Consider the following 16,936-nt stretch of genomic DNA (forward strand, 5'->3'; position numbering starts at 1 on the left):
TGCAGACCTCAAATTCTCGTAAAAAGACCAGACTTAATGGTCGGACTGAGACTAGAAGCACCCCAGTGGTCATGGCCCCCAGACCTTCTGTTGGCTCAGGACAGGAGCCATTCCCGAAGACAACTCTTCAGACATGGATTAGACTGGACAGTGGGTTGGAGAGGGATGCTGGTGAGGAGTGAGCTTCTTGGATCAGGTGGACACTTGAGACTATGTTGGCATCTCCTGCCTGGAGGAGAGAGGAGAGGGTAGAGGGAGTTAGAAGCTGGCAAAATGGACATGAAAAGAGAGAGTGGAGGGAGGGAGCGGGCTGTCTCGTTAGTGGGAGAGTAATTGGGAGTATGTAGCAAGGTGTCTATTTTTGTGGAGAGACTGACTTGACTTGTAAACTTTCACTTAAAGCACAATAAAAAGTATAAAAAAAAAGTTGTTGGTCTTACAAAATTATATCATGAGATCTCCGCCATCATTTCTGTCACCAAGGCCATATTTTCGAACTATCAATATTTCTTCTTTGTGTCCAACTTTTGTGTTCCAATCTCCAGTAATTATCAATGCATCCTGACTGCATGTTTGATCAGTTTCAGACTGCAGGAGTTGGTAAAAATATTCAGTTTCTTCATCTTTGGCCTTAGTGGTTGGTGCATAAATTTGAATAATAGTCATATTAACTGGTCTTCCTTGTAGGCATATGGATATTATCACTGACAGTGTTATACTTCAGGATAGATCTTGAAATGTTCTTTTTGGTGATGAATGCAATACCATTCCTCTTCAAGTTGTTGTTTCCGGCATAGTAGACCACAGGATTGTCCAATTCAAAATCGCCAATACCAGTCCATTTCATTTCACTAATGCCTAGGATATGCATGTTTATGTGTTCCAGTTCATTTTTGACAACTTCTAATTTTCTTAGGTTCATACTTCATACATTCCATGTTCTGATTATTAACGAATGTTTGCAACTGTTTATCATTTTGAGTCGTGCCTAGGAAGGACCCAGCAGTCTACTTCTGAAATGATTTAGCCAGTGAAAACCTTATGAATGGCAGCAGGTCAGAATTTTAGATATAGAGAAAATGAAATTTCCAGCTACACGAGAGGTTGGGGGTAGATGATGTAGTTTACAACCTGGAGGAACAGTTTCCTGGTTAAAGATTTACTGTCTTAGAAATAGTGGGCTTGGTGGGTTGGCCAAGGCTGATAATCTGGGGTGCCAGAAGTTCATCAGGAGAGTTATGATGTCAGTGTTAGTGGTGATAGTATTGAAGTTTTTTTTTTAGAATGGGAAATGTGAATGTAAAATTCCAGAGTGTGGCATTTTGTAGTGGGATTGGTGATGATAAGAAGAATTTGGTATGTACCTTTCCAGTGAGGGTAATGGGATGATTTTTTCTTCTGCCCTTTGATATGGAGTCAGCCAATAGCCTGTGGGCTATGGTTCGAACTTTCAAGCTTGATTGGGATGGTTTCTTATGTATATGAGTGGGTAGCACTGATGCATTTCATCAGTGCTTTGCTGCAGTTTAGCAAGTGGTTTCCAAAATAGAATTTACCCAGCCACTTCTGTATGTTTATTTTGTACACATGCCAAATTTTGGGGGGATAGATGACACAAGAATGGTGAAAAATTTGGTAGGTGTGGAATCTAGGTGATGGATAGATGTATGTTCTTTATATTGTGTTCTCTACTTTTGTAGAAATTTTCAAGATACATAATAAAATGTTTAGAAAAAAATGCATGACACCAATAGCATATATCTTTCATATCCCACATTTAATTTATTGCCAAATCCTCTTGATTCCTTCCTTTAAAATAAATTGACAATCTACTTCTTGCTACTTTTACTGCTACTTCCTTCATGTAGGCCACCATCCTCTCCTACCTGAGCAACTCCAATAGCTTCCTAACTGGTCTCCCTTCTTCTGCCCTTGTCTGTGCCAGGGTTCATTCTCAACAGAGCATCCAGAGATTCCTGTCTTGTTATTCTTCTCCTCAAAACCCTTCAGCACTTCTCTTTCTCATTTAGACAGGAGAAGAGTCTTGAGCTTGAAGACATTGAAAAACAAAGAGAAAAAAACATAAGAGTGCCTCAGGGAAAATACCAACCAGTTCAACTTACATGTAATTGGAGTCCCAGAAAAAGAAGAGAATGATACTGGGGAAGAAAAAAATATTTGAAGAAAAGTGGCTGAAATTTTCCCAAATTTGAGGAAAATCATTAACTTTTCTGATTGTAAGACCTGTAAAGAAACAGACTGTGTCTATAGAATTTTTTTCATTATACTCCTAGCACTTAGCCTAGTCTCGATAGATATTTATTGAATGAATGAATGAATGAACAAATGAATGAATCATTGAATACGAAATGTGTTAAAAGACCGTATGGTTATGGGTGGAAATGTTTACAACTGCAAAAAAGCATCAAAAGAGTTTTTAAGGCTGTTAGAAAATTGGAAAAATCAAAAAAGTGTATGTTCTTTTTTAATCTGATGAATAGTTTTCTATTTATCTGCCATAGGCCTGAGTTGGTAGTTAAGAAGCTACGATACTATGCAAGATTTATAGTAGTTTGTCTTCTTCTCAACAAAATGGATGTTGTGAAGGATCTTGTAAAGGTAAATGTACTTTAAAATAATTAAAATCCTAAATTCTAATTGTGCATGGATAATTTTGTTTTAAATAGATTTAAGACTAAAATATTTTTGATACATCTAAATAATATAACATTCAAAATATATTACCTTTTGACAAGGATAGTGATAAAATTTTTTCCATTTATCTTCATATTTCAAACATGCTTATACTAAACAGAGATAATCATCTCAGTTCCTTGCTTTTGTCCCTTCAACATGTTTTATATTTCACAGCCCATCAATAAATGGTTGGGAAATGGAAACAACAGTTAAAATATTTAGTTTAAGAGAAAATAATTAAAAAGCTAGATCAGGAAAAATCTAAATAATGTTTTACAAAGATATTGTGAGTGACTTTCGGTTTTTCTGCCACTTGTGAGTGTCTGCATCATTCGGGTAATTAAGCATTAACTGTCCTGAATTCACTTAATACCAGTAATTGCTGCTTACTAAATTCTGGTTTTAGTTTTTACTCCATAGTTTTGATGGCATACTTCCTAAATTTTGGTACTTAAACTTAACATGCATTGCTTTGACAAGGCCACCAGAAGTAGCTCTACATACAGCTCCTCTCTCTTCCCGAACCCCCGTTTGCTATTAAGACTATTTCCAAAAAAAAAAAAAACACCCAGCATGATTCAAATCCAAAGAGCTTCAGCTAGATAGTGTTCTTTTTTTTTTTTTTTTTTTAATGCTCACTCAGGTATTTCCATGCTTTCCTAAAATTTTTGGATTTTCTTTCTTCAAACATTTTTAATATGGGTTGGAGCCCTGGTGGCGCAGTGGTTAAGAATCATGGCGAGCTATAGCGGCTAACCAAAAGGTTGGCAGTTTGAATCAACCAGCTACTCCTTGGAACCCTGTGGGGCAGTTCTGCTCTGTCTTGTAGGGTCATTATGAGTTGGAATCGACTCGAAAGCAACGAGTTTTATATATGGGTCACCCTGGGTCTCTATAAAAATATTACTTGATGTGCATCAATCTGGAGTTCCTGCTTTTGAAGCACACCCATGTGGTTTCAGTTCTTTATTTTCTGTTGAAATTGGGACTGTGTATTTTTTTTTTTTTATTGATAATAATCAAACTTGTAAACTTTATCATTTTCTATCAGGAGTATGATACAGTATAGATATGTTTTAATGTTGTATTTTTGTCAACCTTTTGTTTTATGGTACTGTAAAATCAGGAACTGTCAGATGAAATTGAAGATTATACTCACCGCTTTAATACTGAAGATCAAGTAGAGTGGAACTTGGTGCTTCAAGAAGTGGCAGCTTTCATCGAGGTCAGTTTTTGACAAGGAAGGTTGTCATAATTATGGATAAGTAAACAGCTGTGTGGTATACTTATTTATTGTGTGTGTATATGAAGAAGAAGGAATAACTTAGTCTATTAATGTCTTGTGCCATTTGCTACTTATTGCTTCTTTTTTTAGGCGGACCCCGTCATGGTATTAAATGATGATAATACCATTGTTATCACATCTAATCGCCTTGCTGAAACAGGAGCCCCATTGCTGGAACAGGGCATGATTGTGGGACAGCTGTCTCTGGCTGATGCACTCATTATTGGTAATTGTAATAATCAGGTAAAGAACTGTGAAGGAATTATGCTTAAATTTTAAAAAATACTGCTTTTGATTATTACAGAGTTATTACCTTGTATATATCTTAACATCCATTTGCGAGGAACTGCTTTATTGTGCTTTGTCCATATGCGAAGTATAATATAGACATTTATTATACAAGGAATTTTTAATGATGCAGGAAGATGCTTATGATATGGTAAATGACAGAAAAAAAAAACCTGTTATGGAGCTGTGTCGACAGAATTATTTCATATGTGTTAGAATGTCTGTATACATATGTGCATAGGAAGAAGACTCAAGAAAACAAAAAAACCAAACCAGTTGCTGTCGAGTCAACTCATAGGGACCCTATAGGACAGAGTAAAACTGCCTCATAGGGTTTCCAAGGAGTGGCTGGTGGATTTAAACTGCCGGCCTTTTGTTAGCAGCCAAGTTCTTTAAATACTGCGCAACCAGTGGAAGAAGACTAGGAGGAAATTCATCAGTATTGTAAAATGTTTATCTCTGAATAGCAGATTTATAGTTGATTTTTATTTTCTTTATGGCTTTCTAAACTTTTCAAATTTCTGTGTATTAATTTTACAGTGATAAAAATAAGGTTTTCTTTTATTGAGGTAAAATTCACATAACATGAAATTTACCATTTCAAATATTTTAAAGTGTACTATTCAGTGACTTTTAGTACACAGTGTTGCGCAACTATGACCACTATTTAATTCCAGAACATTTCCATAGCCCCCCAAGCAAACCCTACCCATTAAGCAGTTGTGCCTTATTCCTCTTCCCACAGCCCCCAGCACCTGGCAACCATTAATCTATTTTCTGTCTCTCTAGATTTCCCTGGTGGTCCAGTGGTTAAGAGCTGGGCTGCTGACCAAAAGGTTGGCTGTTTGAATCCACCAGCTGCTCCTTAGAAACCCTATGGGGCAGTTCTACTCTGTCCTATAGGGTCATTATGAGTTGGAACCAACTCAACAGCACACAACAACATAGATTTCCCAAGGAGCCCTGGTTGCACAGTGGTTAAGTGCTTGGCTGTTAACTGAAAGGTTGGTGGTTCGAACTCACTAGCTGGTCTGTGGGAGAAAGATGTGGTCCCTTGCTTCCGTAAAGGTTACAGCCTTGGAAACGCTACGAGGCAGTTCTACTCTGTCCTCTAGGTTCACTCTGAGTTAGAGTCGACTTGACTGCAATAGGTGTATGGGTTATAGATTTCCCTGTGCTGGACATTTCGTATAAATGGAATCATGCAACATGTGACCTTTTGTGTCTGGCTTCTTTAACTTGGCATAATGTTATCAAGGTTCATCCACCTTGTAGCATGTATCAGTACTTCATTCTGTGAGGTGTTGTTTTTAAGTACATTCATCGAAGGTGAATTTCAAATGTTTTTCATAACAGACTAGCTCTATGGTGATGAATCTTTTTTACTGGAAATTTAATTTACTGGAAATTACAGGATGTTAGGAAAGCATTACTAATGAATGCATTTTTCTATCTTGTGTAGTCACATGTGCTGTAATTTTGGATTTTTCCCAGTCACGTATTGTTTCTGTTGTTGTTAATTTTTTCTAATACTCCTCCATTTTAGCATCTTATAGCCATCATTTTGCAAATTTCTAAATTAAAACATTTAAAAAACTATTATATACCTATCAATCGAGTGGACAAATTTTGAAACATATTTATGGTTTATAGAGTTACATTATCTGAAAGACTCCGGATTTTTTCTCACCCTTTTTTTTTTTTCATTCCAAGAAAAATTTTCTAATCAGAGGAATGTAAGTTAAAATCAGTCAAGATATCAGCCACCCAAAATGACTAAAAACAAGCAAAGCAGACAAAGAAACTGATGATACCAAATCCTGACAAGCTTGTGTAAAAATTGGACTGTAAATTGGTATATCCACTTTAGAATATTAAGCAGTATCTAATACAGCAAAATCTGTATCTCTGTAATCTAGCAATTCCAGTATTTCTTAGTGATTTGTAGGAGTTAACAATGTATTCTGCATAAGCATTTTTTGTCAGATTTATGTATTGGAAATATCTTCTTCTACTTTATGACTTGACTTTTACTCTCTACTGGTGTCTTTTGATGAGCAGAAGTACTTAATTTTAATGTAGTCCCATTTATAATGTTTTTTTATTTTGTGGTAAGTGCTTTTTTGTTTCCTAATTTGAGAAATCTTTTACTACTCCATGGTCATGAAGATAAACTCCTGTTTTTTTCGAAAGGCTTCGTTATGTTATCTTTCACATTTAGATTTGTAGTCCATCTGGAACTTATTTAGTTTTGGTGTGAGGTATAGGTCAAGATTCCCATGTGGATTTCCAATAGACCTAGCACAAGTATTGAAAAGACCCTCTTCTCCACTGCAGTGCAGTGTCACTTTTGTCATAAATATAATGACCAAATATGTGTGAATCTGTTTCTGTACTCTGATTCTGTTTTTTTTTTTTTTTGTTGTTCATTTATGTATTGTGCCAATACCACACTTGATTAATAAACATTGTTACAGGTCTTGATATCTTGTAGTGAATGAAATACTGATTTTCTCTACTGTTTTTTTTTTTTCCATTGATTTCTGCTACTTACTATTTTCTTCTTCCTACTTTGGATTTAATTTGGTCTTTTTCTACATTCTAAAGCTAGAGTCTTAGATAATTGATTTTAGAACTTTCTTCTCTTTTAATATAAGAATTTAAAGCTATAAAATTTGCTTTAAGCATTACTTGAACTTCGTTCCACAGATTTTGATAATTTGTTTTTATTTTCATGCAGTTCAAAATACTTTTTAATTTCCAATGATACCTTCTTTGTCTCTTACAACAGTATATTGCATACCAGTACCAGTTGAATTCAATTAGACTCTGATTCATGGTGACCCCATGTGTGTCCTAGTACAACTGTGCTCCATAGGGTTTTCAGTGGGGAATTTTTTGGATGTAGATTGCCAGGCCTTTCTTCTGAGGTATGCCTATGAGTAAGTCAAACCTCCCATCTTTCCATTAGTAGCTGAGCGCATTAACTGTTTGCACAACCTGGGGACTGCAGTATATTGCATACCCTCATTCTTTTTGCTGTTGTTGACACACTTTTACTTGTACATATGTTATAAATTTCATAACACATGCTATCTTTTATTAAATTTTATTAAAAACAAATTATCTTTTGGAGAAATTTTTTAAATCAGAAAAAAATATTTGATATATATTCACTTATTTACCATTTCCAATAGTCTTCATTTTTTGGTGTAGAATCATGTTTCTATCTATTAATATTTCCTTCCTTCTGAAGAATTTCCTTTAACACCTCTTACAGTACAGGTATGCTGATGACAAATTCTCTTGGCTTTTGTTTATCTAAAAAAAAGTTTTTACTTCAGCTTTCACTGGGTAAAATATTTTCGACTGACGGTTTTTTCCTTTTAGCACTTTAAAGATTTTGTTTTATTGTCTTCTGGCTTAACATTTTTTCGGGCAAGAACACTGTTGTGATTCTTTTCTTTGTTCCTATGTATGTAACTACATAATGTCTCCTTTTTCTTCTGGCTTGTTTTTTTGCACATTGATGACTTAGTTTTATTTGTCATAAGTGAGTAGGAGCTTAAATAGACAAGTAACCTATGATTGAATTACTGACAAAAGGGTTGATGGCCTTAGATCATCTGTATCAAAACCAAAGCTATTAGTGTTAATAGACACCTGCCAACACTTCCTTCATGTCTGCCCGGTATGTCCTTTTGTGCTTTTAGCTTTATTTGAGTATTGAGTAGAGCAGTTCTCGCAGCCAATTCTTTCCCAGCAGTGTTATGCTACCCTTACTGTAGGACAGCTGAAGGTATTAGTGCTCTCTTACTTTCCTAAACCCTTTTTTTCTCTTCCAATCCTGGCCTCTGAGGAAATTATTTTCTTTTAAGTTCTTCTGTATATCTCAAAGGGGAAGTGTTCATGGATACCTAACCCTTATATAACTGGAAGCAGAAGCTTTATTTCTTTTTTTATATATGTATATATAGAAATGATGGTTTTGATTCCGTATGTGAAAATATGACTTTGATAATGGTAATCTTTTTGATGTCTGGTATTGGGAGATTAGAGTTCAACAAAATGATTCATGCATTTAGTAAGTTAGTTTTTTTTGAGAACCAGTTATATACCAGGCACTGGTGTTGCATGGGAGAGAAAAGAAAAGATACGGTGCCTTCCCTGATGGAGGTTACAGTCTGGTTGTGAAGACAGACATTAATCAAGTAATCACCTGGATAAATATAAGATTGACACTTCACCAATGTGGCAAAAGAGACGTGCATGGTTCTGACTATTTATAATCGTGGGATTTGACCTAGTCCTGGAAGTCATTGAAAAATTTTTTGAGAACAGTAGCTTGAGCTAAGAACTAACAGGTAAATAGAACTTAATGGTCTAAACAACAGAGTGTGCCAGGCTGAGGGAAGAGCATGTGTCATGGGCTGGAGGACGAATGGGGTCATGGTGAGTATGAGAGATCAGAAGAAAGGTAAACTGACAGGAACCAAGAGAGCAAAGGGAAACACATAACAATGAGAGGTAGGTAGGGCTATATCAGCTTCACTTTGTAAAAATAAATAAATAATTTTTTTTTTTTTTTTCATGTTAAATAACTTGTCTGGAAAACCATTAAAGGGCTTAATGCAGGAGAGGAACGTGATGAGACCTGGATTTTGGAAATATCATTTTGGTTTTAGTTGTAGAGAACGGATTGGAGCCAGAATGGGTGTGGCAGTGCACTTAGGAAATTTGTTGAAATAATCTTGATGAGGGATGATAACATCTTCTATTAAAGCAGTGTGGTGCTAATAGATTAATGAGGTTAATTTCAAGAGATATATGGGAGTTCCAACCAACAGCATTTGGTATTGAGTTTGACATGCAAGTAAGGGAGAAGTAGATGTCAAAGATGATTTCTATGTTTTTGGCCTGTTGTGCAGGTAGGTATATGAAAATATCAGTCACTAAACCTGATTGTTCAGCTTGGGATGTAAGAAACCTATCTGCGGAGCAGAATGTATGAGAAAGAGAATTAAAAGGCTAGAAAGTAAGGAGCCAAAGAACTAAGGGAAAGTTAGGGAATAGGAAATAGAGAAGTACAAGTGATGTCGGGCATGAAATACCAGGTTAGGATCAACAAGCTTGAAGTAGAAAGAAGTATGATGTATTCTTGTGGCCTGAAAACAACCTTATTTAACAGGGGTAGCTATTATTGGTTTAAAACAGGTATCTATAAATCTCCTGTGTGTAGAGTTTGTTCCTTTAAACTCTCATGTGGCAGAAAGTGTTATACCTAGAGTGTGTGCTCTTATTTTTATGCCTCATTTTACACAAAGTGGAGAGGACAGATGAACTAGGTCATTTTCTCCAAGACCTAGTCTAAGGGATCTTCTCGTATTTCCTTGTGTAGAAGTTATAGGACTAACTGGTGATCAGCGTGTGGAACTTAAGAGCAGTCTTAACATTTCAGAAAATGTTCCACATGGTCAGAAAATCCCCTCTTTGTTACTTTGTGAAATTTTGAAGAGAATTTAACTGTTCTTTGAAAATTTTCACAGTGAAATAGTTGGAGAATAAAATACCCAATGTCATGAAGTATATCTGAATGTCAACAGTAATAACATGATTGGAGGGGAGACGGGAGGGTGGAGGGAGTCAGAAGCTGGCCAAATGGACACGAAAAGAGAGAGTGGAGGGAAGGAGTGTGCTGTTTCATTAGGGGGAGAGTAACTGGGAACATATAGCAAGGTGTGTATAAATTTTTGTATGAGAGACTGACTTATTTTGTAAACTTTCACTTAAAGCACAATAAAAATTTTTAAAAAAGAGTAACAACATGATGAAAGACTTCAAGCTCTGTGGGTTGCATTAATGGCCAGGTTTATGTGTTTGCAGGTTAAATTCAGTGAACTAACTGTTGACATGTTCCGGATGTTACAAGCTCTGGAAAGGGAGCCAATGAATTTAGCTTCCCAGATGAATAAACCAGGAATGCAGGTATTCTTCTCCCTACATCTGCAATTTTGGTAATAGCCTTGCTGCTTCTGTTCCTGTGCAGCCATTATTCACCTAATACTGCAAGTGCGAATAAAGTTCTCTTGATTTGGGAAACAGGAGAACTAGATAAACATAAAAATAACAGTGAGTAAAGAGAAAGATATTTAATAGAGGATAGCGAAAATAGGCACTGATAAGACATCTGTCAAATATGACTTGTATGTATGTTGTCTTCTGTCTGTAAATACAGGAATCAGCTGACAAGCCTACCAGACGAGAAAACCCCCACAAGTATCTGCTCTATAAACCAACCTTCAGCCAACTATACACATTCTTAGCAGCATCTTTTAAGGTATGTGTGATCCAGTGTTTTTTACTATATGGCAAAAGTGTGCCCTAGCTGGAATCTGTGAGGCACTCTTCTCTTTGAATATTTGAGTCAAGAATTTAGGTAGAATATTAAAATGAAAATCTGCCTTTAGAATAACTGCCCTAAACACAGCTGTTTTTGAAATGGAAATTGCTCCTAATGTTGTGAGTGTTCCTCGCTGTTAGTTAATGGGAATATTGATTAATTAGCATTCTCCTTCCTCCAGGTATTTATTACCAAAGTACCTTAGGTATAACAGTTACTGCAGAACTCAAACATAGGAGCACACATGCCCAGGCATATCATATATTCAAGAAGCTGTGTGAACATTTTGATCATCTCAAAGAACCTTGGGAAACAGGAGAATTCGCCCCAAAGATTATATAGAGAAAATCATGAGGGGTATTTGTCTTTTAGACCTGTGGTTGGGATCTTTACTTCTCATTTCAAGTTTTCAGAGAACATTCTCTAAGTGATGTAGTTTTTGAAGCAGAAAATGTCTTCTCAACTTTTGGTAATAGTTTTAGATTATAGGTAAACTGAGTGACTCTTCTCTTAGAAGAGACAACAGTACGTTAAATTAGGGGTTTTTTCCCCCTTCAACTTTAAAATGTCATGAAATTGAAATAAGCTATGTTGTTTTTACTGTTTGTTGTTTTGTGTATGTGATTTTCTTTGATTTAGGAGCTGCCTGCCAATAGCGTGCTTCTGATTTACCTGTCAGCCACTGGCGTTTTCCCCACAGGTCGTTCTGATAGTGAAGGTACAATAAAGGAATGCTCCCTGTCCTGAGCAGGGCTTGAATTCTCTTTATTTTCTACAAGACAATGGCCCGTAGCCCACAGACCATCTCAAGCTTTCTAGAGAGGCTTCCAATTTTGAAATCTCATCTATTTGTTGAATTAGTAATCATGTAGAGACCCCAGTCTGTTTTAAAGCCTATAAATCATCAGAAAATTCATATCTTAAATGCATGCCTCAGTTTCAAATTTTCCAAAAGCATATTTATATAAGGACTTCTATGTTTTGAAGTTGTAAAGGATGATTAAAAACCAAGCCTGAGTATCTACTTCACATTGTTGAATTTTTCTGAGCATATTAGGGAATCTGGTCAGTGCTACAGTGTGGCTGAAAGTCTTTGTAGAAATCAGTGCGCTTTTAGAACTATGAAAGTTCAAGTCTTTGTCATGATTTTGTTGTTTTTTTCTTTACATCGTTTTTATGAATTCAACCTGTGGAATATTGGGATGCTGTTTCAGAATAAAAACTTAAAACTGTCCAGAATATATGAGTCCAGAATTGCTCAGAATATGAGTAACTTGTATGTAAATAAGGCAATTAAATCTTTGGGGAAAAAAATAATTCTTAACATTCTTAACGTTTTCCTCCTCATCTGTTTGTTGAAATTTGCATTCCTTTATACAATGCATGTCCCTGTCATCTTCCTTGCATGACCAACAGATCTTCCTGAAATGTTAAAATGAAAACAAAACAAAACAAAACAAAAATCTCTGTAGTCTTTTCATTGCAGTGATTTTTTTTCCTAGGAAAAGAATATAACGTAACATTGAGTGACGCTAAATCTTAAACTGCTTGAGTTTTTTTTATAATAAAGTTAGTAATTTTATTTATAAGTAATCATATATTTTTTTTCTTGAAACACTGTTGAATCAGGATTTCTGGGCCATAGCTTAATTCTGGGCCATAGCTTATTCTTGTTTTACTTTTTTTCAAAGTGCGATAAGAACTGACTGGTCCTTGGAGAGAGATTATTCTGGACATCCCACAGTTGCTGTTCCATTTAGACAAGAGCTTAACTAACTAATATGACCAGCAGGGAAAAGTTAACTTGAAAACCAGAACTGCAGTGATCGATACAATAGTGATGATAATGGACTTTTCACATGCTGAAATTTGGCAGTGCTTTTGTTAAAAATTAAGTTTTTGTCAATAACAGTTTTCAAATTCTTTTCAAATATTTCCCTAAATACTATAATTAGTGACTCACTTAAGATTATATTTAAGAGATAATTGAGTACCATCAACTCCCGACTTCCTGGAGCCATTAAGATTGGATGTACCCCTGAAGCTATTGCCCTGAGATAATCTTTACACTTTCAACCAAAAATATTCCCTGAAGTCTCCTCAAAAACAGATGATAGTTTGTTTAGCTTAATTAGTGAAAAATGTCGGCATTGAGCATTATGCTGTTTTAAGAACTATCTGTATGGAATCAAATCCACGGCAGCAACTTGAAAGATTAGATAGGAATCTTGAGGGGCAGTGAGCTTGTGTTAATGTGGGAGAAATGACCCAGAGGAGGAAGACGAGAATGGTTGCACAACTCTAAGATTGTAATCAATGTCGCTGAATGGTACATGTAGAGGCAGTTGAATTGGTGTATGTTTTGCTGTGCATATTCTCAGCAACAACAACAAAATAAATTAAAAAAATTTAAAAAGAAGTAATTCAGTAAGATTTCATTCTGCAGTAATCTTATTTAAATAATTTTGTTAAACCTGAGATTTCCGTTTTGCTTGAAATGTAAAGATCATTTTGAGTATCTCAGATTCTCCATCCCTTTTATTACCTAGAATAAAGGATGCAGTAGATTCTTGTTTTGTTTTTCATTATATTGTGTTTGGTGAATAGATGAATAATTAAATAATATTTTAAAAAATGTCGAAGCAGGCAACATACTGAAATAATTTAAATACTGCTTTAAATGAAAGTGTTAAATTTTAAAGTAATTAAAATAATGAAATTTTTTGTAACTTGAATGTTTTGTCAATGAGATAGTCACACAATACTTTTACATTTAAACATCGGGTCAACATTACTTTCCAATTAAAGTCTAGGATCATTCCCTCTGTTTTTATAGGTCCTTATGATTTTGGAGGTGTACTTACTAACAGTAACCGGGATATTATAAATGGAGATGCCATACACAAACGTAATCAGTCTCACAAGGAAATGCACTGGTATGTATTCTGGTGTCTCCTCTATTCTAAAAGTTACAGCTATCTCTTTTTAAAACATTAAGTAAAATGGGGACTTCTTTCTAGTACTAGAAACGTTCCCCCAGACTACTATAACCTGTTGCTGTTGAGTCAATCCCGACACAGAGTGACACTGGAGGACAGAGTAGAACTGCCCCATAGAGTTTCAACATAAAGAAAACAAAAATCCTCACAACTGGACCAATAAGCAGCATGATAAATGGAGAAAAGATCAATGTTGTCAAGGATTTCATTTTTCTTGGATCCATATTCAACACCCACGGAAGCAGCAGCCAAGAAATCAAATGATACATTGCATTGGGCAAATCTGCAAAAGACTTCTTCAAAGTGTTGAAAAACAAAGATGTCACCTTAAGGACTAAGGTGCGCCTGACCCAAGTCATGGTGTTTGCAGTTGCCTTATATGCACGTGAAAGCTGGACAATGAATAAGGAAGACCAAAGAGGAATTGATGCATTTGAATTATGGTGTTGGAGAATATTGAATATACCATGGACTGCCAGAAGAACGAACAAATCTGTCTTGAAAAAAGTACAGCTAGAATGCTCTGTAGAAGCAAGGATGGCGAGACTTCATCTCACATACTTTGGAGATGTTGTCAGGAGAGACCAGTCCCTAGAGAAAGGCATCATGCTTGGTAAAGTAGAGGGTCAACAAAAAAGAGGAATATCCTCCAGGAGATGAATTGACACAGTTGCTGCAACAATGGGCTCAAACATGGCAACAATTGTGAGGATGGTGCAGGACCAGGCAGTGTTTCATTCTGTTGTACATAGTGTCACTATGAATCAGAACCAACTCAATGGCACCTAACAGCAACAATCCTTACGGGAGCTGACTGCCACATCTTTCTCCCACAGAGCAGCTAGTGGGTTAGAATTGCTCACCTCTTGGTTAGCAGGCAAGCACTTAACCACTGCCCCACCAGGGTTCCTTTGGACGACTATTAGTTACATTTATTGGAATTCCAGCAATATTTCAAATTCTATCATAGGAAATTAGGATTTTTGACTGATACTCGTTTATTAAACGGATATTTTATTGAGTATCTATTATGTATCTATGAGTTGGAATCAACTTGACAGCAACGGGTTTGATTTGGTTTTTTATTATATAGCAAAAACTAATCAATTATTGGAGATATATTGCGTTCTAGTTTGGAAGGTGACAATATGTACACGAATAAACAATATGCCAGGAGATGATACATGTTAATATCGGTACATTTAAGGGTTATTTTTCTTAAATAAAACTACTAATTGGCTATCCGAATAAATACAGGCTTTTTTTATTCTTTGCGTAATTGTTTTTCTCATAGTGCTATGATAAAAAGGAGTTGTGAGCAGACCAAACAGAGAAATAATATTTCTGAGACTTAGCCAATAAAATGAAACAGTTCTTCATTGTTATTGTTGTCGTTGCTTTCCCAGCCTTCATCCTGGCGATCTCTATCCTTTCACAAGGAAGCCCCTGTTTATCATTGTGGATTCATCCAATAGTGTTGCCTATAAGGTAAGCTCTGTGAACGAACGCTGTTGCACACTTTATACAGTATGGCACCAGCCTAAGGGTACCCACCCTTAATGTGTGCCTTTTTGTTTTGCTTTATTTTATTTCATTTTACAGTTTATATTTAGTCTTTCTTTTCTTTTGAGGTTGTGCATGCTAGTCAGGATCTGGTGCTATGAATAGAAACAAGAAGAAAACGCATGAATGGACACTCATTGGAAAGTAATTAATCCTCCTGCAGGAAAAAAAAAAAAATTCAAGATTTCCAAGATCTCTGGTGGGAGGCCTATTTTTGTTATATAACCCAGAATAATTTTCTTTTTTAGAGATAGGAGCATACGGGCAAATTTTATTTTCTATTTTTTAAATTTTTTCCTACTCTATACACTGAGCCCTTTTAGTTAAGTAAAATTTCTATCCCATGTTACATAGTTACAGTATTTGAATACTGATGTATGGTTTTAGATGCACTTAATTTTTTTTTTTTTTTTTTTTAAGTTATGATGACTCTGAATGCTGAAATAAACGACAGGGATCTAACTTTAAAATTTTTTGTTTCATACTTTTTGTTGAAGCAGTGGTTTTGAGTGATTCTGTAAACAATGCGAGCATCAGTAAAGACCTTTAAAGTTGAATACTAGAATTGAAACTATAGATAGTTTACAGAAAAATGCAAGCAGAATCTTTGTAGTCTTCTGTAATTGCATGGAATATTTCATTAGTGAATAACATTTTCAGAAAAATGCTAGGTAAACAGATCTCCCATTTACAACTGTTTCTGTCATGAGCATTCATATTTGCAGTTAGATGGAGAAGCAAACGTTAGTTTTATTTCAGGAGAGCTATGACAATGAGAGCCAAATGAGCTGACCTCAAGTGTCTGTTTTCCATTTAATTTTCATTTTTAGTGTCACTTTTCAAGGTTGAATTCTGAATTCTAAAACCATCGAATCCATCCTAGATTTTTCAGTATATTTCTTGATACCCATTTTGTCAAGTTTAATTGCTAGGAAAGTTTGCTTGAAATCTTATTACTAGCAATCAGTTTATTCCTATTAATTACATATCGTTGAATACCACCTTATATAATCTGAAGAATATCATTTACTGTATATACCTGCTATTTCCAGAGTGCTGCTTGGATGTAAAATGAGTATTGGATGCTGATTAAAAAAAAAAAAAAAATGCATGATTTGAAATGAGTTTACTCAATTATGCATAATGGTTTAAAGCTAAATTTCTGAAGCCGAGGACAGTTGTCAAGTGGAAAGTTCCCCCCCTACCCGCCGCCTGGTTGCTTTTGATGCCATATGCAGTGTCACCCTTCTAAATAATTAAATTGCCCAGAACATGCTGGTCTTCAGAAATTAAGAACCCATATACAGAAGGCAAATTAAAGCATGGCATAGACCAATTTGTCCTTTTAAAAAATTAGTATTATTTAATATATCTAAATCAATTATGCAGTTCTTTGGTAACATATAAGTATTTGCCTTTCCCATAAAGCATGTGTAAAGAAGTCGTAACCTACCATTTTGAAAGTTTCTTCTTGAAAAGGAAAAGATCTGAGGGACTGGTTCATATATATTTGAATATTTTCAGCATGTATATATTGCCAAAATGTTTCTTCATTTAAACATAAATCTTTAAAGTCCTACCACCCTTTCAGAGAAGAGTTAACACCACTACTACTAAAGGTATTTCAGAGCATAGAAAAGGGTGGAATACTCCCAGACTCATTCTTTGAAGCCAGCATATCCTTGATACCAAAACCAGGTAAGG

The 16,936-nt window shown here is 35.5% G+C and overlaps 1 protein-coding gene across 3 annotated transcripts in view; it reads left to right on the forward strand.

Annotated features, from left to right (window-relative positions):
* SCAI (suppressor of cancer cell invasion) overlaps positions 1 to 16,936 on the forward strand; it is a 187,550-nt gene that overhangs the window by 110,517 nt on the left and 60,097 nt on the right. For all 3 annotated transcript variants that reach the window (XR_010323020.1, XM_064291433.1, XM_064291434.1), the window contains 8 exons: positions 2,523 to 2,619; positions 3,824 to 3,922; positions 4,073 to 4,225; positions 10,154 to 10,255; positions 10,506 to 10,607; positions 11,310 to 11,388; positions 13,507 to 13,606; positions 15,076 to 15,157. Coding sequence is in view for 2 of the 3 variants with exons in the window: in XM_064291433.1 (XP_064147503.1) it covers positions 2,523 to 2,619; positions 3,824 to 3,922; positions 4,073 to 4,225; positions 10,154 to 10,255; positions 10,506 to 10,607; positions 11,310 to 11,388; positions 13,507 to 13,606; positions 15,076 to 15,157 (814 nt within the window). In the remaining variant the exon portion in view is untranslated. The remainder of the gene's footprint in view (positions 1 to 2,522; positions 2,620 to 3,823; positions 3,923 to 4,072; positions 4,226 to 10,153; positions 10,256 to 10,505; positions 10,608 to 11,309; positions 11,389 to 13,506; positions 13,607 to 15,075; positions 15,158 to 16,936) is intronic.

The sequence above is a fragment of the Loxodonta africana genome, chromosome 9 (genome assembly GCF_030014295.1).
Source record: "Loxodonta africana isolate mLoxAfr1 chromosome 9, mLoxAfr1.hap2, whole genome shotgun sequence".
Classification (NCBI taxonomy): Eukaryota; Metazoa; Chordata; class Mammalia; order Proboscidea; family Elephantidae; genus Loxodonta; species Loxodonta africana.